At 60.7% G+C, this 21922-nt stretch overlaps 2 protein-coding genes across 4 annotated transcripts in view; both read right to left on the reverse strand.

The window, feature by feature from the left end:
* Positions 1 to 4343, reverse strand: part of KLHL26 (kelch like family member 26) — a 17283-nt gene extending 12940 nt beyond the window's left edge. The window contains exon 1 of one of the 3 annotated variants that reach the window (XM_061355586.1): positions 4142 to 4343. In XM_061355586.1, coding sequence (XP_061211570.1) covers positions 4142 to 4188 — 47 coding nt within the window. In that variant the 5' untranslated portion in view covers positions 4189 to 4343. Of the gene's footprint in view, positions 1 to 737; positions 1988 to 4141 lie in introns of those variants that run through there. The other 2 variants (XM_061355439.1, XM_061355515.1) reach the window with 2 other exon arrangements.
* On the reverse strand, positions 4340 to 19976 carry TMEM59L (transmembrane protein 59 like). Its single transcript, XM_061358281.1, has 9 exons — positions 19779 to 19976; positions 18546 to 18651; positions 18221 to 18315; positions 15592 to 15738; positions 15396 to 15495; positions 15007 to 15118; positions 14767 to 14884; positions 13759 to 14542; positions 4340 to 4350 (listed from the first exon to the last, which is right to left on the reverse strand). The coding sequence occupies exons 1-8, from the start codon at positions 19959 to 19961 to the stop codon at positions 14381 to 14383; spliced, it is 1023 nt and encodes a 340-aa protein (XP_061214265.1). The 5' UTR covers positions 19962 to 19976; the 3' UTR covers positions 4340 to 4350; positions 13759 to 14380.
* Between the last annotated feature and the right edge of the window lie 1946 nt (positions 19977 to 21922).

Here is a 21922-nt window from a genome sequence, read left to right on the forward strand (position 1 = left end):
TGTGACAGGAACAAACTGAGCAGATAGAAAGATCACTCAGAGCATATAAATGACTATGGCAGCCACAGGGAGCATCACAGCAGCGAGGAGCTCAGCTGCCCGGTGCTGCTCCCAGCCACAGAGGACCTCTGAAAGGCCGGTGGGTTTTACACCATGTAAAATTTCCCTGTGTATCCATAGTACAAGCTCCTTCCACACTGGATGCTCCTGCTGGCAGCGCTGCCTCCACGTGTCTCCCACCTTACAGTGCCACCCGCCAGCCCCGGCTCTGGGAAGCGGGCAGTGACGGTGACGCTGGCCCAAAGCCGTGTGTGGAAAAAGCAGGACCAGCCTTTCCCAGGCGGAGCAGTGGCTCCGCGGGTGCTCCCGCAGCAGCACCCGTGGCAGAGCCGCTGAGCAAAGGCCGAGAGGCACCTAGTGGTGCCGGGAAGCACAGCAGAGCCACCAAGGCCACCCCAAGTGACACCGGGGCCAGCCCCAAGCGCTGCTAGCCTTCCAGGTACCACCCTGAGCTTCCCTCCACCCCGCTCCACCATCACCTTTTCACCTTCACAAACGAAGCTGATCCACGGCACCGCTACCACCGCTTTCACCCCAAAATCCACCAGGATCTATCTTGCCACTGTGACACGTTCCCACTTGGGATCACCCATTCCTGCCCTGCCAGCAGCTTCTAGCACGGCAGAGTTCCCCCCACCAAGCAAATCCCTCTGGGACCTTGTCCCACACCCCCATACCCTTCGCTCCACACCTTGGGACAGCTTCCCACTCAGAGTACGAGGAGCTCAGCGCAGCGTTTGTCCCAGCCTGGGTCTGTGGCACCCGCCTGCATCGCCTGGGCAGTGTCACAATAAAAACGACAGGAGTAGTTACATGCAGAGTAGGTACTCCAGCGTGCAGAGCACCGCACACGCCTCTCCTCTCCCTGCACCTCCACCCTCCAGATTGGTGCCTTGGAGCAGCAAGGGATGTTGAGCACAAACAACATGAAGTGATGAAACAGCAGAAACAAGACAACACCACTGTGCCACCAGCGCAGACTAAAGGAATCGTGTTTTCTAGCAGATGCAAGCAGCTGCCCAGCACTTGGCATCAGAACACCAGCTCCAATTCAGCTCCAGGATGAAACCTTCTCACCACCACAGCTGGTTTTAGCCCTTACCTAAATGGTCTGCACTTCCCTTCCAACAGGCTTGCAGTTCCCAGCTCCTTGGGCAGTTCAGTTCTGCAGCAGCTCCATGTCACCTCACCTGAACAGAATTAACCAAGACCCCCAGAAGTGCAGCAAAAGCTTTTCTTAAGGGCAGTGATTTCTGTGCAAGTTCAGCACTTCTCTTTCACATAAATGAGAAACTGGAAAAGACACCAGAGCCATCACCCCGTGATGCAGGGCTCTTCCTTCCAAAGCAGTGAACGCTACACAACACTTGGAGGTAAGGCCTTTAAAGAATCACCAACATTTACTTCTGGTCTAAATGAAACCTCCAGCTCAGAAGTTATTTTTACAGTGTAAACATCTACACCACGTCTACCAGCTCCAACAACTAAATCTGGTTTAAAATTGCCATGTGGCAGAGGGTGGAACGTAGAAACCGCACAACACTGAACTCCGAGCGGTTTCAGAAGGAAGAAAAGAAGTCTAATTGAAGAGTGAAGCTATGCAAGATCAGAGGAGCACAAAAGCAAAGCAGACTCACAGCCCTTATCATTATCTTCCCCTGATGGTTTTACTCCATCCTCCTGTACATTGCTGCTCTCCCACTGCTTGCTTTGGAAGGAATAAGGTCAGGGAGTTCAGCTCAACTTTCCCTTGCTGCGAACCCAGACATACATACTTCTAGATAAGGCAGACCTGCAGGTCTCCCTCCACCATTCATCCTGGGTTTGACAGTTGGGACTGCTTTCAACCAACACACCAGTGTAACCATATTAGAGAGGTTCTGAAACGTGTTTACACGCCCTGGCCGCCTTCCTGCCCATCTTCAAGGGATTACTGGAGACGTGCAGCTCTCCTCAGCAGCTTGTCTGGACAACCCTGATTAATTCCTGCTTAGAGGCCGGCCCCGTAACATCCTCACCAGCACCTGAGATGGTTTTCCTAGATCTCTGGCACCCTGCTTTGTACAACGCTCCTCCCCAGCATTGCAGCAGAGCTCGCACATCTTGTTGTCTAAAGCACTGAGGGCTTTCCTCACTGGGGGCACCCATGGCCCTGCCCGTTTCCTCTGTACTCACCAATCTCAAAGCCTGTCTCCAGGAGCAGCACTGTACTGCACAGGGAATTCTGCAGCCTAAAACTCTCCCTCTCTCTGATACGGAGAGCTGGGAGTAAAACATGAAACCCATTTGCAACTCAGGAAGTTCTGTCCATAAAGGAAAAAAGGGGAGATGGGAGGGAAGGCAAGTTTATTTCAAATGAGATTTAGGCTGTTTGCTTTCCAGCGCACAGCAATGGCCTTATCTCATGCCAGCAGTGTGTCAAGGGCCTTTTGAGCGTACCCTCTTGCACTCCTTATCGCAGGAGAGCGTGGGATGCCCGGCAGACACGCGGCTGTCCCTGCTCTGGAAGGCAGCACACGCACAGGAACCAGCATCAGCCATGCAGTAGCAATTCCAAAGATGGAAATTCTGCCCGTGCTGTCTGAGTGCACCACCGAAATGGCATGTGTGTAACAGCAGGAGAGGACTCTGTCCTTTTGCCATAGAGAGCAAACACTCACTAAGTGCAAAAAAGCCACAAGTGGAAGCACCTAACAAGGAATCACTGCTGACCCTTGCAATTCCCCTCTCGCCCTACACAGCCGATGCAGCGTCTCCAACATCCACCATCAGGTTTGTCCCCAGGACATCCCTCCTTTACAACAGACTAACAACCAGCAAGCAGCAGCATCCAAACTGCAGCGAGCTTTACTTTAAAACTCACAAAGAAAACAAACACACAGCGATAGGGAAGGCAACGGAGCTGCAGCTCGGGGAGCAGAGCTGCTGCAGCTCCACGCCGGGTGATTTATCACAGCCCTCAAACAAATTACTTTCGTTTCTCAGTGCTACACATCCAGTACCGAGGAGCTCCAGAGCGAGTGGCCCTGCACCCGTGTGAAGAGAGTGCTGCTGTTCCTGTTGCTGCTCCTGTGCTGAGCAGGGAGGAAAGGAGCTGCAGAGAGATAAAATGAAACACCCCAGGCAACAGCATACTGTTTACACAGGAGGTCATTAGGAAAAGGGAAATAAAATGTATATATAAATATATATACACATGGAGAAGGTGAGAACTCAGACAGGCTTCCCCGGTGCTCAGCAATGACTGTAAGAGCTTCCCTCTCCACAGCGTGACACCCAGGAGCAAACACAGAGTTAAACTGAGGCTAAACGATGCTCTGAGTGCAGGGCCAGGCTGACAGCACCGCATCCCGGTGCAGACAACACAGCTGAACACTGCCCAACACAGAACTGGGTGAGGACAGCCCTGGAACAGAACCTCCGCTGCCAACAGGTACCACCGATAGCACCCGCCCCAGTACCCAAAGGGTGAGCGGCCCTGCAGGAACCAGGGAACGGGGCTGATGGCGAGGGGCTGGGGTGGAACAGAAGGGGCCCAAACCACCAAAACCGCCGTGTTTCTGGGAATCTACAAACCCACTGCCTCTACAAACCCAACGCAGGTGGGGTCTGTGCAACTCACAGTAAAACCCCCTCAAACTCAGCCTTCCTCCTCATGAATTCCCTCACGGGAAGCGCTGTTATCCATTGTCACCGTTCAGTGCCTGCCCCATCCCTGGCAGTGCTCAAGGCCAGGTTGGACACAGGGGCTTGGAGCAAGCTGCTCCAGTGGAAGGGGTCCCAATGGCAGGGCTGGAGCTGGAGGAGCTTTACGGTCCCCTCAACACAACCCATGCCGTTGTTCCATGGCTCTCTCAGAGGCCCTCAGCAGCCGGGCCGAGCTCAGGGCACCCCCCCCGGCTCCCCTCCCCACACGACCCCGGCCGAGCGGCCTCGGCACCGACAAAGGCCACACAACTGAACCCAGCGGCGCTTGTGGGCGCTGGAGGAAGGCGGAGAAGCTCCGCGGCCGCCCCGGGCCCACCCGGCCCCGCCCCGGCGCTGGGACCCCCGGCACAGGCCTCACCCGGGCCGCGCTCACCTGCTCGGCGGCTCCGCGGCGAACTCGGCCCCGCCGGACTCCGCCATGTTCGCTGCGCGCCGCCGGGCCCCGGGCTGCGGGAGCCGCCGCGTTAAAGGCGCAGGAGCGAGAGGGGCCCTCGGCGGGGCCCGGTACCGCCACCGCCACCGGGGATGAGCGGCTCCGCTCCGCGCCCGCCGGGCCTGGCGCCGCCCCGCCGCCACCGCGGCCTGTCACCGCCCCGCGGCCACCGGCGCTGCGGGCCCGGCACCCCCTCATGCCTGGGGGGGCCCACAGGGGTCTGTGTTGCCCCGTGGCTGGGAGGGCTTGGGGGCCTGGCCCCATCCCTCAGCGGCTGTCGCCTCCCCACGGCTGAAGGGACTCGGGGGGGTTCTGTCATTGCCCCATGGCGGAGGGGGCCTGGGGTCCGTCCCCCCCCTCACGACTGCGGGGTCCCGGGGTCTGTCACCCCCCGATGGCCATGGGGTCGCTGAGCGGGTCCCTTCCCCACGGCTGACGGGACTTGGGGGGTGTCTGCCATCGCCCCATGGCTGAGGAGCTGCGGGGGTGTCAGTGCTGCGTGACCTGACCCCCATGGGCCTCCCCATGGCAGAGCCTCACAACCGGCGTTATCCAGCAGGGCCGATGGCCGTGTCCCACCCGTTCCCTCGGGATCTCGCTTGGGGCTCATCGTGTCCCGCAGGGACCATCGTGTGTGCAACCAGCGCTGGGCTGCGGGGACGGAGCCTCCAACGGCCCCGGTCTGGACCGGGTTTGCCTGCCCCGAGTGCTCCGTGCAGGAGCAGCAGTACCCTCCAGAGGGTGCAGTCCGGTCACCGCAGAGCCCCGCGCTCCGGCGCTGCCGCCTCGGTGCCAAAGCCGCCTTCGCCACCGCTCGTCCCCATCACACATGGTCGGGATCAGCGGCGCTCCCGAGGCCAAGCGTCGCGGGGCCCGTGTAATTCCGAAAGCTGGCACGCATGTGGAGAGCGGATGGTGCAGAGGGCATCCAGACAGCAGGAAATTGTTCATCGCTCTGCCAATGACCGGGGCTAAATGGCTTTGATTTCCCATGCCTCCGTGTCCACATCTGTATGAGGGGAAGGGGGAGTTCGTACATGAGAATAAACGCGCTTGGAAAGCCGTGAAAATACCCTTTCAAGTCAGCCTGATGAAAACTTCATGTTCTGGAGCCCTCTGCTTCAAGGAGAGCAATCTGTTTCAGAGGCAAAGCTGTGTATTTTTCTTATTTAAACCTTCTAAATCTGCTGGAGCATTAAAAATATTTGGCATTTCCACAGCACATTTCATTCCCAGCTCCAAATGCGTTTCGCAGACATTCATTAATTAAGCCTCGTGAAACCTTTGGGAGAAAGGGAAGCAAGGACTTATTAATTTGCTATTTGTATTGCTGCAGTGCATGGAGACCCCAGCCAGGACCTCGGGGCCCTGTTATTTTAGACCTGACCTACACAGAAGAGGAGATGTCAGCACGCCGAGGACACGTGGGATTGGTGGCGGATGAGCACCGATGCTGTAAGTCATCGGCGTTTCAGCACCGTGCCCTTCCTGCTGCTGCTGTGTCTCCCCCCCCAGTCCTCCCAGCACCACACCAGTTCCACCGTGCCTTTTACTGGTGTTCGGAGGCTCCTGCTCCTCCTTACCAGCGCCTCGCGCTCATCCTGCTTCCTCAGACACCGGCTCTGCTTCATTCGATACCTTCTGCTTCCTCCCGGGGCTGCTTTGGCCTCGCAGCACACCCCGCTCTTAAAAAGGTTTAAAATAAATGCTTTTTCTTTATTATTTTTAGGTCCACACAGATATTTTAAGTGCATCCATTTCAGCTCAATAAGCGCACAGCCATAAAGCAGCCCTGCTGACAGCTACCCCAGCCCCGCTGCCCACTCACTGCCGACCTCTCCATCCCAGGTGGGTCGGTGATGGGAGCTGTGAACGTTACACCTCTGCTTCCCCTGCAGGAAAAGCCAGGCTGTGCTGCATGCTGTAAATGCCTTTCACATGTTCCCCAGATCCCAGTTAAATTGAACCCCAGAAGGTCTCTCAAAGCATGAAAAATGCATTTATAAGACGCTGGAAGGAAGATGTATTCCATAACTACTCTGGTGACCAGGCGTGCTGACTTGTGTCATGTGGGGAAGGAACCAAAAGGGGGTATTTCTTGTTATTTCATACCGCTGATGGGATTTTATCTCTGGCAGCAAATCCAGGAACTTTTTAGTTACCATTATTATTTGATTTTATGAGCCATTTGATATTTGGTTTTATTTCTGTTCATTATTTGTTGAGTGCTCTTAGCCCCTTCCCCAAGAAGCCTGCCTTATATCTAAGGTGATTTTTACGACCAGTGTTAGCACAGCATCTGAGCAACTCACACAACTTTAATACATTCATCCCGCACACATCATATCGAGGCAGTCCTGGTATTCCTACTGTGGAGAGCTATGGGCTGCCCCTACAATCCCAATCTTAATTTACTGGGTTAAAAAAACAAAATAATAGGAAACCCCAAGCTATTTGCATTCTTTCTGGTCTTCATTTCAAGCCATCAGGATGTATTTGAGTCATATTTTCACCTTCTCCACCCCAGAAGAAAACCACGAGGACTAGCAATGTACCTTTCACTGCAAGCTAAGCTCTCGCATATCCCACGGCTCCCACAGCTGGGGCTTTAAAATCTGCGTCCAACACTGTGAGACTAATGACAAAATCATGAGCTGGCAGCGCTGCCTTTTCCTCCAACCTTCACGATCCATCCTCAGGAGCAGGAATTCCTCCCAGCACTGTGGGTCCACGCCGTTTGTGTGAGGAGGAGGAGGTGGACAGCCAACGAGGGGATTTTTCCCCAGTTCTTGCTAGATTTCCCCCAGCACAAAGCCTCTCCATTCGTTATTTGCTGTTGTTAGGGAGGATTGACCTGCCTCTTGCTCCCTGCACAGCACCAGTGAGGAACGCTGCCCCATCTCCCACCCATCGCACGTTCTGGAGGTGCTGGGGGCTTTCTCGGTGCCCCTGCTTCTGGCTGGTGTTAGCCCCTCTCATTTCTGCTGGGCTGCTCCCTGCTAATCCCTGTGTAATCCCTGCCAGTGTGTGAGGGGTTGAGCATGCGGGCTGGGTGCGTCTGTGTGCGCTGTTGGAGCCGGGGCATCGCGTGAGCTGCTCCTTCTCCCCTTTGTTTTCCTCCATCAGGATCCCCTGTCTGCATCTCCCCACGGTTCTGTTCAGCTTTGGAGATGTTTTAGCTCCCTGAGGCATTAGTGTCTTCTGGGGGGCTGGTGAATGTGGGACCCTCTCCTTCTCCCCTCAAGCACCATCTCTATCAGTTGCCACCATCACAGGCAACTTCATGAAACACCACCACCACCCCTGGTGAACATGGGACCCCAGCCCTGTGGTGGTACCCAAGGAGGATGAGGTCTCCCACCCATCCTGGGGCGCAGACCAGCCCTGCAGGTCCCCAGTCTCCTCCTGCAGAGCCACTGCCAAGGGTCTGGCACAACCGGCTGAGCAGCATCCCCTTCGTGCTGGCATGGAGACAGCTTGGCTCTTCGGCCAGGCAGCGTTTCCCACCCCGTGGAGCGGTGATGCTGACAGATAACACACACGTGTGCGCACGCCTGTGCTGATAACGTGGCTATAGCTGCCCCTGCACTGAGGGCGAGCAGGAGGAGCAACGTGGGGGCTGCTCAGGAGTGGCTGAGCACCTTCCTCCATGAGCCCTGCGCTCCATCCACTCCCCACGGCGAGGTCCAGCGGAGCCCCTCCGCACGTGCTGCAGCATCACCCACACGTGTCAGCCCCACGAAGGCAACGGCACGGCCCCGGCGCTGGAGAGAACCAGGGAGCCTGGTTCACATCCACCCGGCCAAACCACAACCATACATCCCTGCTTCCCCTGACCAGCTTGGCTGCGCTCCTCACCTGGCAGGAGAACACACGGCAGCGAAAATAAACACGGAGGGAAGCGAAGCCCCTCATGGCCCGGCGAGCGAGGTCTGCGTTCCAAGAAGTAATGAAGCCCAGGGAATGGAAAATGCATGTCACTTGGCGGCGGGCTGGATGCGCGCAGGCGGCCGCGCCGGCTGCCGAGAGGGTGCTTGGCTTCCCCACGGCACGGCCACGGCACAGCAGCTGCGCCAGGCCCCGCCAGCGGCACCGCGCTGAACTCTGACATTTGGAGACGCAGAATAATTTGGCTTCATTATTCCCCCCTCTTCCCCCCGAGCGGTCCCTCGAGCCGGGCTGGAATGTGCGTGGTAGGGACAGAACCAATCCCATTAGCACGAGGAGATTGTTTTTCGTTTGGGTTTGTTGCTGTTGAATCACCCGTGGCTCCGAGTCTTTGGGGTAGGTCATAGGAAGGAGGACAGGCAGAGGGCACCCATGGGTGGTGTTGCTGCCGGGTGGCTGCTGCCCACGGCTCGGGGCTCCCTGGCTGCCTGGTTTTGGCAGCACCACGAGGTTTCTGTCTTTGAAGGCCTTGCTGCCAGCTCCAGGGTGGTGCCTGGTAAGGTTTGAAGGAGCATTGGTGAGGGTAAGGGCGCAGCTCCCATGCTGCAGGAAGATGCTGCAAGGCAGCGATGCTGCCAGAGCTCGTTTGAACCCCTGCATCCTCACCTGCATCCTCACCCTCACTCATCCCTGCATGGAGACTGGCGACCACAGGAGTTAAAGCTGAGTTTACAGCTCTGTGTCGGTCAGGACAGCGCCGGATTGCAGCCATGTGCAAGCAGGAGCCGGGCCAGGGGCAGCGAGAGGCAGCTGGAGCAGCTCGAAAACATCCTTCCCCAGCTGAGAGAGGAGCCCTGGCTCTTGCTCCATCATCTTCAAAAGCTCTGCTCTGGCAGGGCCCAGAGCTGCTGTTTCACCCGGGTTGTGCGTTCTCATGAAAGACCCTCATTCCTCCAACATGAAGCAAGAATAAGAAACCTCCCGCTGGCTGCTTTGTGTCCAGCAGCATCTCCCTGCGATGTGAGTGGGAAGGGGAGCAATGGGTGCAGACCCGAATGAACCAACACCGCGTCCACTCTGAACTGGGAGAATCGGCCACAAACCATGAAGATGGGGATTGGCACGTGTGGATGTGCAAGGCAGGGGCTTCTCTGAGCCCTTCCCCACCCTGCTGCCCCAGTCCTGGGCTTTCTGCCTTGTGCAGCATCCATGGGCCGTGCTTCTTCCAAGCAGAGACATCCCATTGGGACACAGCACAGGGCTCCGGACACCCAGCAGTGCGACAAGGAGCTGTGAGTGCTCCTCAGGTCCTCCTCAGCACGGGTGAGGTGATGAGAAATAGGGTGAGCAACACCACTGGGAGCAGATGGCAAGAGGGGAGGAAAATCCATGTGGGAATGCATTCACTGCATGGCCCGGCTGCTCTGGAAAGTGGAGCCAGGACAGAGCCAGGCAGTGGAGACTTGCTGGGGGGATAGAAAGGAAGGTGGAGGTGAGAACAGCCCAAAGCAGCCCAGAGAGAGCAGCCATGGGGCTGCTAACCCCAACCAGCTGTGGTTCCTGTGGCTGGGCACAAGGATGCTCACGGCAAGGATGTGACCCACCATGGTTGCCATGGGCTGGAGGGTGCAATTCCACCGTGGGCTGGCTCACCCATGGCTGATGGGGCCACACACCATGAATCCTGCTTCTCCTGTGAGAAAAAGGGGGAGCAAGAAGGAGAAAGGCACCGGATGGAAGCCCCGGCTGCCTGCTGCGGGGAGTGGAACCAGCTGATTTCATGCGTCTCCTTCTCGTTAGAGTGGGGTCCCTGCTCACCTGCTCCCGGGCATGGTTCCTGCACCCCGAGCCAGCAGTGAGGAATCTGACTCCAGCTCAAAGGCGAGGAGCTCGTCCATGGATCCCACCCCAGGAGGGGACGTGCTCGGAGCCGGGTCTCCAGCTGTCTGCACCCATCCTGTGCCTTCCCACCAGCCCCTGGCCGGGGGTGCAGAGCGAGCCCTGTCTGCTCCTGCTGGCACCCAGCCACTGCTCCATCACTGCAGGGTGTCTGGGGGTGCCAGCACCCTCACCCAGCCCGCAATGGGGCTCAGCACCGATACCTTGGTCTGCATGCGGAAGGTGCTGGAGAAAGACACCCCCTGACACCATCCAGGGGCACCCAGGCTTGGCTGTGGCCCGGGGACTCTTGCCCCTGCATCACCAGTTTGTCCCTGCCCCAAAGCCTGATCAGCAATGGGCTCCCATCTCTCAGCCCTTCCCTCTTGCCCTGCCAGCCCCGACCCCCCTCTGCACACCCTGGCACCCTGAGGCACCCCTGGGCCCCCGAGGCACCCTGCAGCCTGCTGAGGACCCCGTGCAAGCCCCACACCCCAGCATCCCTGCAACATGGCCATGGCACACACTGCCTCCTGCACTGGAGCATCCTCCACATGGGCAGGGCAGGCAGTGAGCTGCAAACTGCATCCCTGTGCCCTCCGTTTAGGGAGCTCAGCATCCCCCCAGCATCAGATGAGCGCAGAGCTCAGCATCCCCCCAGCATCAGATGAGCGCAGAGCTCAGCATCCCCCCAGCATTGGATGAGTGCAGAGCTCAGCATCCCCTCAGCATCGGATGAGTGCAGAGCTCAGCATCCCCCCAGCATTGGATGAGTGCAGAGTAGCATCCCCAGCATGATAGCACAGAGCTCAGCATCCCCTCAGCATCGGATGAGTGCAGAGCTCAGCATCCCCTCAGCATCGGATGAGTGCAGAGCTCAGCATCCCCCCAGCATCGGATGAGTGCAGAGCTCAGCATCCCCCCAGCATTGGATGAGCACAGAGCTCAGCATCCCCCCAGCATCGGATGAGCACAGAGCTCAGCATCCCCCCAGCATTGGATGAGCACAGAGCTCAGCATCCCCCCAGCATCGGATGAGCACAGAGCTCAGCATCCCCCCAGCATCGGATGAGCACAGAGCTCAGCATCCCCCCAGCACCGGATGAGTGCAGAGCTCAGCATCCCCCCAGCATTGGATGAGTGCAGAGCTCAGCATCCCCCCAGCATCGGATGAGTGCAGAGCTCAGCATCCCCCCAGCACCGGATGAGTGCAGAGCTCAGCATCCCCCCAGCATTGGATGAGCACAGAGCTCAGCATCCCCTCAGCATCGGATGAGTGCAGAGCTCAGCATCCCCCCAGCATTGGATGAGCACAGAGCTCAGCATCCCCCCAGCATCTGAGGAGTGCAGAGCTCAGCATCCCCCCAGCATTGGATGAGTGCAGAGCTCAGCATCCCCCCGGCACTGGATGAGTGCAGAGCTCAGCATCCCCTCAGCATTGGATGAGCACAGAGCTCAGCATCCCCTCAGCATCGGATGAGCACAGAGCTCAGCATCCCCCCAGCATTGGATGAGCACAGACCTCAGCATCCCCCCAGCATTGGATGAGTGCAGAGCTCAGCATCCCCCCGGCACTGCCTAAATCCCGAGGCAGGGATAGCAGGGGCCGTGCTCTGGCAGCTCTTTGGAGCTCTTTCTTTGGCTGTGACTCGTAACGAGCACCCCAGCATCCATCCGCAGCCCCGCGGGGGGCGGGCAGCACCTCCTCATTCCTGGCTCCGCATCCCAGCTTAAACAAGGAGCCGAGGCCAGCTCCCAGCGCCAGCTCCTCGGGGGCCCCGTGCTGCTGCTGGCTCGAGGACGGGACCCTGCTGAGCTACTGAAGTGCTAGAAACGAGCCTGGAGGCCCTTGCGTGAGCTGTTGTGTGTGCTTGGCATGGGGAGAGCTCCATTGGGGCGTGGACGTGGGAGCCGCGCCAGGACAGACCCGCTCCACGTGTGGGGAAAGGTGGGAACGCAGGGGAGCGCGTCCCGGCCCTCACCAGGCTCACGGGGGCTCCCCGTGTGTGCTGGGGTTTTCCTCCTGGGAACGGGCACCGGTGGGTGATGTCAGTGGGAAAAGCCCTCGTCCCCCAGCCCTTTTCTGTGGCATCCCCACTGTGGTCAGCATCCCCCTCCTCCTCCTCCTCCTCGCAGCAGAGGTCCCTGCTCACCCCACACCTTCCCAGCACCCACCGAGCACACCCACCCCACACCAGCTCCCCATGGAGCACAGAATCCCCTTGGACACTTGATGCTGGCTCTCTTGATGCAGGGGACCTGCCAGCCCTGCAGCACAGAGGAGCGTGGCTCCATGTCCATCGCTCCATGTCCATCGCTCCATGTCCATCACTCCATGTCCATCACTCCATGTCCATCACTCCATGTCCATCATTTCATGTCCATCACTCCATGTCCATCACTCCATATCCATCACTCCATGCCCATCACTCCATGTCCATCATTCCATGTCCATCATTCCATGTCCATCATTCCATGTCCATTGCTCCACATCCATCGCTCCATGTCCATCATTCCGTGTTCATCGCTCCACATCTGTTGCTCCATGTCCGTTGCTCCATGTCCATTGCTCCATGTCCATCACTCCATGTCCATCACTCCATGTCCATCATTCCATGTCCATTGCTCCACATCCGTTGCTCCATGTCCATTGCTCCACGTCTATCGCTCCATGTCCATTGCTCCACATCCGTTGCTCTATGCCCATCGCTCCATGTCCACCTTTCCATGTCCATCATTCCATGTCCATCGCTCCACGTCCATCGCTCCACGTCCATCGCTCCATTTCCGTCGCTCCATGTCCATCACTCCATGTCCATCACTCCATGTCCATGTCCATTGCTCCATGTCCATCGCTCCATGTCCATTGCTCCATGTCCATCCAAAACAGCCCAAGCAGGGGATTTCTCTCCAGTTTGCTGGAGGTTTCATCCTGGCTCAGCTTGCAAAGGTGAGACCTGAGCTGGGAACAGACCCACACAAGGACTCCAACCTGCTGGTGATGGGCACCAGTGAAGCCAGAAACTCATCCAGATCTGGTACAAACCTTTTATTGCCCCTCTGCCCACGCTGCCCAGCCTGGGGCTGGGTTTGCCCTTGGGAAGCCCACGGCCCCACGTGGTTGCACCCCAGGGATGGGGAGAGCCGCCGTGGCCCGGACAACACCACAGAATCCACGAGCTTTACACTGAGCCAAGTGACAATGAGAAGTGTACCCCAAAACAGACACGAGACCCCCCTCGCCCCCAGCCCCGCTCCCCAAACCCAGATATGTCGCATGGGTATAAGTGACACGGAGCAGCACAACAGTGGTGGGATAGGGACGAGAGCCCCCTGCCCCCCCACACCACAGCCCCCCGAGACCGCGGGGAGCAGCCAGCACATGGAAAGAGCCTAAAAACCCAGGGAGGGGGTCACAATAAGTTAATCTGTACAGATGTGTTAGGTGATGGGGGGATGGCAGGGACCGCCACCGCCGGGGCCAGTGAACCACATGCCGGTGCAGATCAAGCCATGAAATGATGGAGAATGGTGGGGAGATGGGGAGATGCCCTGGCTCACATTGGCTGGGAGACCCTAGGGATGGGCCCTTGCTTCCAGGGCTGTGAGCCCGGGTTCCTGGAGGCCGGCTGCTGCTAGGTCCTGCCGTCAGCTACAGCTCCGCACCAAGCAGGGATGGGGAGCCCAGGCAGAGGCATCCCAGCAGCTCCCACCTCCTGCCCAACGCCACCCGGTCCCCTGCTTGGTCCCACCATCAACCCATGGGCCCTGGGACCAGGCGCCCCGAAGACATCACGGAGCAGGGAGGGGAAGGGGCCGGCTGGGTCCTCGCGTGGGCACGGATGCTGCGGGATCCGCTCCCCTCGCCGGCTGCCAACGCCAAATCCATTCGCCACGTTTCGGCTCCCCGAGGCAATCGGCTCCGGCCGGCGGAAGGGGGTTCCCAGGGCTCGGAGACGGCGCCTTGGAGGCTCAGCCCAAGGTGGGAGGCCGGGGATGTGCGGAGCCAAAGCCCAGAGCGCTGCAGGCGCTCTCCATCCCCCACCGCAGCCGGCTCCCTCCTGCCCAGCGCTGGACCCGTGCCCGGAGGGGGCCCGGGGGGCTCCGGTCGGGAGGGCTCGGACCTCCCCGTCACCGGAACGGGCTCCTCCGGCCTCCCCGCTCTGGCAGCTCCGCTCTTGGCTCCCGAGTGCTGGAAACCGGGATCCCAGCAACCAGCACAGCCACGGAGCAGGGACAGCCCCCGCCTGGCTCCCAGTGGCCATCCCTGGGGATGGGAGTGGGACCGAGCCAGGCTCTCCCCGTGCCAGAGCCAGAGATGCTCCTCCGGGAGCTGGGACATGGGGCAGCGGAGCAGGACCTGGGATGATGCCATGGGGATGGTGACAGAGGGGACGGGAAGGGGTGGGAGCGCTACAGGATGGTCTTGTCCAGGTCGACTTTGAGGGGCAGCGGCCCCGCATCCTCGCCACCGTGATCGGGGCAGAGGGTGACGGCGATGACGGGCGGCAGGGGGAAGGCGCTGGGGCCATCCAGGTCCTCCAGGTACTCCTTGTCCCCATTGATGCTCAGAGGCTGGAAGAGAGGAAGAGGGGATTGTGCAGCCCTGGAGCAGTCCAGGGCCACCATGGGGCTGGTTGGAGCAGTACCACGCGGTATGGATGGCTGGGGACCACACACTCTGTATGGCCACATCTCAGCCCCACAAGGCTCACCCAGCCACGACGGGGAGACCTGGGGTGTTGGGGACCCCCATAGGGTCCCCCCCGGCTGCACTGAGCACCCCTCACCCCATATACCTGTGTCTTGACGTGCTGCTCGGGGGCAGTCACCAGGCTGGCACAGCTCAGCCACAGCATCACCATGATGGAGAGGAAGAGGCAGGCGGCCAGGATCCAGCGAGGAAGGCCCGAGCGCCTGTAGCACCCCACCACCCCCCGCCAAAGAGAAGAGACCGGTTTATGGCAGGGCACGGGGTGGGAATTGGGGTGGGGGGGGCCCTGTTGCAGCACATCCCCACACAGCCCCACTGCACTTACTTGGACATGCAGCCCAGGAAGTCGTGCTCCGGCGGCGGCGGCTCCGGGTGCTGCCCCTTGGCTTTGCCCCTTGGCTCCTTCACCGGGGGCTTCTCCCCCTTCCCCCGGGGGCCTGGAGGGGCAGAGGTGATGCTGAGCCCAGCACCCACTGTGGGCACCCTGCCCTGCTCCCCATGGTGTGATGCAGGGGTGCCAGTGGTCCCCTCTCCCCCCGGGAACCCTCTGCCCACAGGGGATCCCAGCAGCTCCTTGGAGCGGGTCCCATGTCCAGGCTCACCCCCCTGCATGGGCATGGGAATGTAGCCAGGCCTGTTCAGCTCTATAGAAATGGGATGAGAGACAGAAGGGATTGGAAGCCCACAAAACCAGCATCAAAACCCCCCCAAAACCTGTGTGGGGCTGGGGGACATGGGGACCAGGTCCCGGTCCTGGCTGCGCTGGCTGGGTCTCCGGCACCGCAAGGACTGGATACTCCATCTCCGGCTGGGACTGGTGGGTCGGCAGGGAAAGAGGGAGAAAGCCATGAGCAAGGGGGAGCGCACCCCTCTCACAGCCATCAGAGAGGGAACACGGGGACGCCCCCACCTGGAACACCACGACTTTGCCATCGTCTGCCTGCAGGTAGAAGGTCCAAGTGGAGGAGATGAAGCTCTGGGCAGAGCTGACGATGTCGTTGCAGAAGGTGGAGACCAAATCGAGCATGGAGAATGCTGGCACCTTCAGCTCCAGGCTCTGCAGAGGAGCAGGGGGCATCGAGTCACCACCATCCCCTCATCACCCACCACGGTGTCAACCATCACTTACCACGGTACCAACCATCACCCACCACGGTGTCAACCATCACCCACCACAGTGTCAACCATCACCCACCACGGTGTCAACCATCACCCACCACGGTGTCAACCATCCCCACAGTGCCAACCATCACCCACCATGGTGCCAACCATCACCCACCACAAAGTCAACCATCACCCACCACACTGCCAACCATCACCCACCACGGTGCCAACCATCACCCACCATGGTGTCAACCATCCCCACAGTGCCAACCATCACCCACCATGGTGTCAACCATCACCCACCACAAAGTCAACCATCACCCACCACGGTGCCAACCATCACCCACCACGGTGTCAACCATCACCCACCACGGTGTCAACCATCACCCACCACGGTGTCAACCATCACCCACCACGGTACCAACCATCACCCACCACGGTGCCAACCATCACCCACCACGGTGCCAACCATCACCCACCACAGTGCCAACATCCACCCCAACGACGTGGCCTGGCTGCTTAGACCTGGGGCTCAGCACAGGGGATGTGTAGGACCTGCACTCCAACCCCAATAGGTGCACCGGCCCCGGGGCTGTGGTCCCCACGGCCACCCCGCAGCCCTATGCATGCACCAGCTCTCGGAACAATAGGCAGGAGCAGCGGAGCGGCCGCGGGCGTTCCTCTCCTGGCAGCCTCGCGGTGCCCTGGATTCTTGGCCGTCGCGGCAGTTTGTTATTTTTAAAGCATCCCTGCTGGAATCCGCTTGGCTGCTCCCTGCCACTGGCTCCGAACATTTTCCGACAGCCCCTTGCACGGTCAAAGCAGCAAACAGGAAATAAATAGGTCAGATTCTGTGTCTAATTATTATGCTTAAATCTGCTTTGCTGCTTGGATGGGAACCCGGAGGAAAAATGCTTCGGGGTGGGTGAAGGGGTGGCCCAGGCCTCTCCGTCAGCTGGCGGCCCCTCGGTGCTCATCCCAACCTTGGAGAGGGGCTGGGAAATGGGGTCAGATACTGGGAAGGTCTCAAAAACAGGCTGCAAAGGGGGTTCTCAAAGGAGCTGCGGCTTTCCTGCAGCACAAATTGATCTTCATCTGCACGTGCACAAAGCTGGAGGCTCCTCCCTGGGGGACCAGGGTCTGATTCCAGCAATTGGGCAAAAGCTGAATTGAGGAAAAGTAGGAGGGAAAAGTGTTGCCAACTGCTGCAAAGGGTAACACTGAAACGGGAATTTGCCATAGTCACCGGTCAGAACTTCCCCCTGGGAATTCGGATGTTTAGATGGATGGATGGATGGATGGATGGATGGTGGATGGATGGTGGATGGATGGTGGATGGATGGTGGATGGATGGATGGATGGATGGTGGATAGATGATGGATGGATGGTGGATGGACGGATGGATGGAGGGATGATGGATGGGTGGGTGGATGGATGGTTGACGGATGGATGAATGGATGGATGGATGGATGGATGGATGGATGGTGGATGGATGGTGGATAGATGATGGATGGATGGTGGATGGACGGATGGATGGAGGGATGATGGATGGTTGATGGATGGATGGATGGATGGATGGATGGATGGTGGATGGATGGTGGATGGATGGTGGATAGATGATGGATGGTGGATGGACGGATGGATGGAGGGATGGATGGTGGGTGGGTAGATGGGTGGGTGAGTGGGTGGGTGGATGGCTGGATGGATGGATGGATGGATGGTGGATGGATGGATGGTGGATGGATGGATGGAGGATGGATGGTGGATGGATGAATGGTGGATGGATGGATGGTTGGATGGATGGATGGATGGTGGATAGTGGATGGATGATGGATGGATGGATGGATGGATGGATGGATGGATGGATGGATGGTGGATGGATGGATGGAAGGGTGGATGGATGGTGGATGGATGGATGGATGGATGGGGGATGGATGGATGGATGGATGGATGGATGGATGGAAGGGTGGATGGATGGAAGGGTGGATGGATGGATGGAGGATGGATGGTGGATGGTGGATGGATGGATGGATGGATGGATGGTGGGTGGATGGATGGATGGAAGGGTGGATGGATGGATGGGGGATGGATGGAAGGGTGGATGGATGGATGGTGGGTGGATGGATGGGTGGGTGGATGGATGGATGGATGGTGGGTAGATGGATGGTAGATGGATGGATAGAAGGGCGGATGGATGGAAGGGTGGATGGATGGATGGAGGGTGAATGGTGGATGGATGGATGGAGGGTGGATGGATGGATGGATGGATGGTGGATGGGCTGCATATGTGGACTGTTACATCCAGCCCCTACCACCTCCTGCCCTCAGACCCTTTGGGGAAGCAGCCAGATGCAAGGACAGGTCTTGGTGGCACCGAGGGCAGGCTGGGTGGGTTAAGGGGATGAGCGGGGCCTCCCCATCTCCCCGGCCCTCACCTTCTCCTTCCTGCTCTCCACCTCGGGCAGCTGCTTGCGGCACCCGGTCACGCAGCCAAACTGCTCCTCTGCGCTGCTGTAGGCCTCAGTGCAGGCTGCAGGGCAGGAGGGGGGTCAGGATGAGCCCAGCACCCCAGCACTCCCCAGCCCGTCCCAGTTCACACTCTGGGTGTAAGCGTGCCCCCGGCTGGGTTTGCAGCAGGGTCTGGATGCGGCCCTGGGGCACAGCGCGGGGCAGGATGCTTGGGAGGGTGGGAAGCGGAATGTGGAGGACCCCCCGGGAGGGTGTTGGGGTGCGGAGGCCGCGCAGGCACCGGCTCCTCACCTGCCTCACACTCGGCCCTGGTTGTGTTCAGCTCGGCGCTCACATCCACGAAGTGACAGATGGAGAACAGCCGGCAGCCCCGGTAACAGGCGTTGAGAACAGCATCCTGCAGCGAGGAGGAGGAGGACAGCGTGGAGCTGGCACCAGGCTCAGCCCCGTGGCTGCGCCGGACCCCCCCCCACTGCAGCCCCCACACACCCAGTTTGGGGGCACAAGGCAGGACCATGGCGGGGGCTGGCACCCCAAACCTGGGGGGATGGCACGGGGGGTGGGGGGGGGCAGAGCTGCTTTCGCCCCACAGTTTGCACCCAGTGGTGGGGTCTGCGGCCCCATTGAGGATGTGGCAGGTCCCCCCTTCTCTGTTGGGGTGCTTGGCACTGGCTGGGCCCCAGCATGGACTTGGGGGGCTGGGGGGGGGGAGCATTGGGGTGATGCATGAACTGTGGGTGCTGGGAGCACAGTAGAGGGGGTACACGGGGGGGTCACTGCACCTCCACGGGTGCAGGTTTGGGGTGTCTGTGCTGTGGGAGCGAGGGCAAGGCCGGCACCGGCACAAGGGCCCGGGTGGGCTCTTCCCAAGGCACTGGCCTGGATCCAGCCCGGGGCTCGGGAATGGTCCCGGTGCCACCCCACGGCCCCCAGCGTGGCTCGGCTCTGATCCGGGGCCTTCTGCGATGCTCCATGCCCAGCAGCGAGCACCCGGCTCCATCCCCATCCCCGCTGCAGCTGCTCGGAGCCTGCCAGCACCCCCAACCCGGGGCAGCCCCTGGGGGCACCCAGTCCCTGCAGGGCTGAGCCCTGGGTGCTCCCCAAAGCTGGGGTGGGTGAAACCACCGCGGGCCCCCCCCCCAATCCTGTGCTGAAAACCGGGGCTCCCGTGGTGCTCCCAGTGCCCCCATGGTGCTGCCCGCGGGGGGGTGGCCGGTGTGGGGCCGTGTGACGGTGGCGATGCCGGTACAGGGTGGGTGCCCCTCGTACTCCTGCTCCCCCCCATGTGCCCCCGGTGCTCCAGGTCCGTCCCCCCCCTTCTTGATGCCCCTGCTGCTGCCATCCCCCTGATGCTGCTGGTACCCCTGCCGCCTCCCCCCCCCCGGTGCCGCTGCTGCCCCTGGTACTCCCGATGCTGCTGATGCTTCCGGTACCCTCCATTCTCCCGGTGCCCCCCGCTGCTCCCAGTCCCCCCCCCCCCCGCTGTTCCCGGCACCCCCGGTACCCCCGTGCCCGGTGACTCACGGCGGCGGCGCGGTGCGGGAGGCTGCGGCCGCACTGCCCGCGGCACCCGGCGGTGTCTCCGAGCTGGGGCGAGAACGGGTCGGGGGCGGCGGCGGCGGCGGCGGCGGCCAGGGCCAGGCCGAGGGCGAGCAGGGCCCGGGGGCTGCGGGCGGCCATGGCGGGCGCGGAGCGGAGCGCACCCATCGCCGCCACCGGCCCCGCCGTGACGCGCCGTGCGCCGGGAGGGGGCGGCGGGGGGAGCCGGGGGCGCAGCCGCAGCCTGCGCAGCTCCGCCGGTACCGGCACCGACACCGACACCGACACCGGGAGCGGCGGGCGGTGCTGGAGGGGGGGCGGAAGGATGGGGGTGCGCGGGCACCGGCGATGCGGAGGGACCCCGGGATGCAGGAGGAGCTGTGGACCAGGGAGTGCTGGAGCGCTGGGGGGTGCGGGAGAACCGGGAGATGCACGGGGACCAGAAGGTGCAGCGGGACCGGGGGCTGTGAAGGACCCCGAGGGAAGCAGGGGGCACACAGGGATCGGAGGGGCACAGCAGGCCTGGGGTGCAGAGGGATGGGGGGAGCAACAGGTCTGATACCAGCAGCACAGAGGAAAAGGACTGGGGAGAAGAGGGGATCTGGGGGGACCAGGGCACACAGAGACAGGCTCCCCAGGGACCGGACCGCAGGAGGGCACAAAGGGGCTTGTCCCCAGGCAGCGTTAGCCCGACCCGTGTCACCCTCCACGGCCCTCGGGGCCTCCCCGAGTTGCCTTCGTGCATCGCACCCTCACCCTCCTCACCCTCGCCCCGCGGGGCCCCCCCAGCCGGGGCACTGGGCCCTCCCTGACACCCCAGATTTACAGCTTTGATTTCCCAGGGTTTAAGAGACATAAAAGGCGCAGGCTTGGCCCCGCTCGCCGCTGCCCTGCCCATGAGCCTTATTTATGGCAGCACCCCAAAGCAGGCCCGGGGGGAGGAGGAGGAGGAGGGCTGGGGGCTTCGCTAACCTCCAGCCCTAATGGGGAACACATGGCAGGACCCCGGCGTGGAGAAGAGGGGGGGATCTCCGGGTCCCAGCTCAGGACTGAGGGTGGGGGGGCTCCACATCCCGGGGCAGGGGCAGAGGGGTGCGGGTGGCCGGATCCCCTCGGGGGTGGCTGGGGGAGCAGAGCCCAGTGTGTCCCCCCCCCGGGAGCAGGGAGTGGGGCCTCTCCTCGCCCCGCTGTGCTCCGCCAGCTTATTCATCTTGTTAATCAAACCAGGGCCGGGAGAAAATGCGCTCGGGCCGGGCTGGCGGGGCTGCCAGGTCCCCCCGCTCCCCCCTTCCCCTCCTGGAGCCCGGCCAGCCCCTCGGCCTCGTGTCCGGCACCGGTGACTAATGGCCAAGTAAATGGGGTAGATTGGGGGCTGTCACCGTAAATCACGGCACCGCGCGGCCGCAGGTGAGGTTCCGGGGGGTAAGGGGGGTAAGGGGGGGTGTTAGAACCGGAGCCCTGACCCCCGGCCAGGACCGGGTCCCAACGGACGGAGCGCGGGGAGCACCGCGCCGCCCCCTGCGCATCGCTCCCACCGCACCTGCCCGCTCCGCGCCGGGCGCCGGCCCCGCTCCATGCTCTCAGCCTGCACCGGCAGAGCCCATGCCCAGGCAGGAACACCCCGGTTGGCAAATATTTGCTGCGCTCCCTCCTCCCCTCTCCAGCAACACCCGAGCCCTTCGCGTTTATCACCACTGACCTACATTTCCCTTCCCAGAGCCTTTCATGAAGCTCCCCGCGGTCCCGCCGTGTCCCAGCCCATCCCTCCTGCTCAAGCACCCCCTCGACATCAACCACATTTTCCCCCCCTTCTAGAGATCAGCAAACTCCATCCCGGGCCTTTTTGTGCTTCCCAAAGCAAACAGAGGCAGGAAGGTGCGGCCGCCCGCAGCGAGGATGCTCTTGAGCGCAAGGGTTGTGCTATGGGGGGTGGCAGGGAAGGGGTTAAGCGGGTTATAAATTACCCATGGATGTGGAAATGTGACTGAGAGGAATATAAAGCAAACTCTGACTGCTGGATTCTTTGCATTTCTAGCCTCTTTATTTTTCCCCCAGGTCACTTTAAAAGGATGCAGGCAGTCAGAGGCAGCTCCGCTGCGCCTCTCCTCCTGCCTTTTCTGGGGTTTGGG

Source organism: Neopsephotus bourkii, unplaced genomic scaffold (assembly GCF_033783945.1).
Source record: "Neopsephotus bourkii isolate Nb327-2 ecotype Australia unplaced genomic scaffold, CSIRO-AGI_Nbou_v1 NB_2, whole genome shotgun sequence".
Lineage (NCBI taxonomy): Eukaryota > Metazoa > Chordata > Aves > Psittaciformes > Psittacidae > Neopsephotus > Neopsephotus bourkii.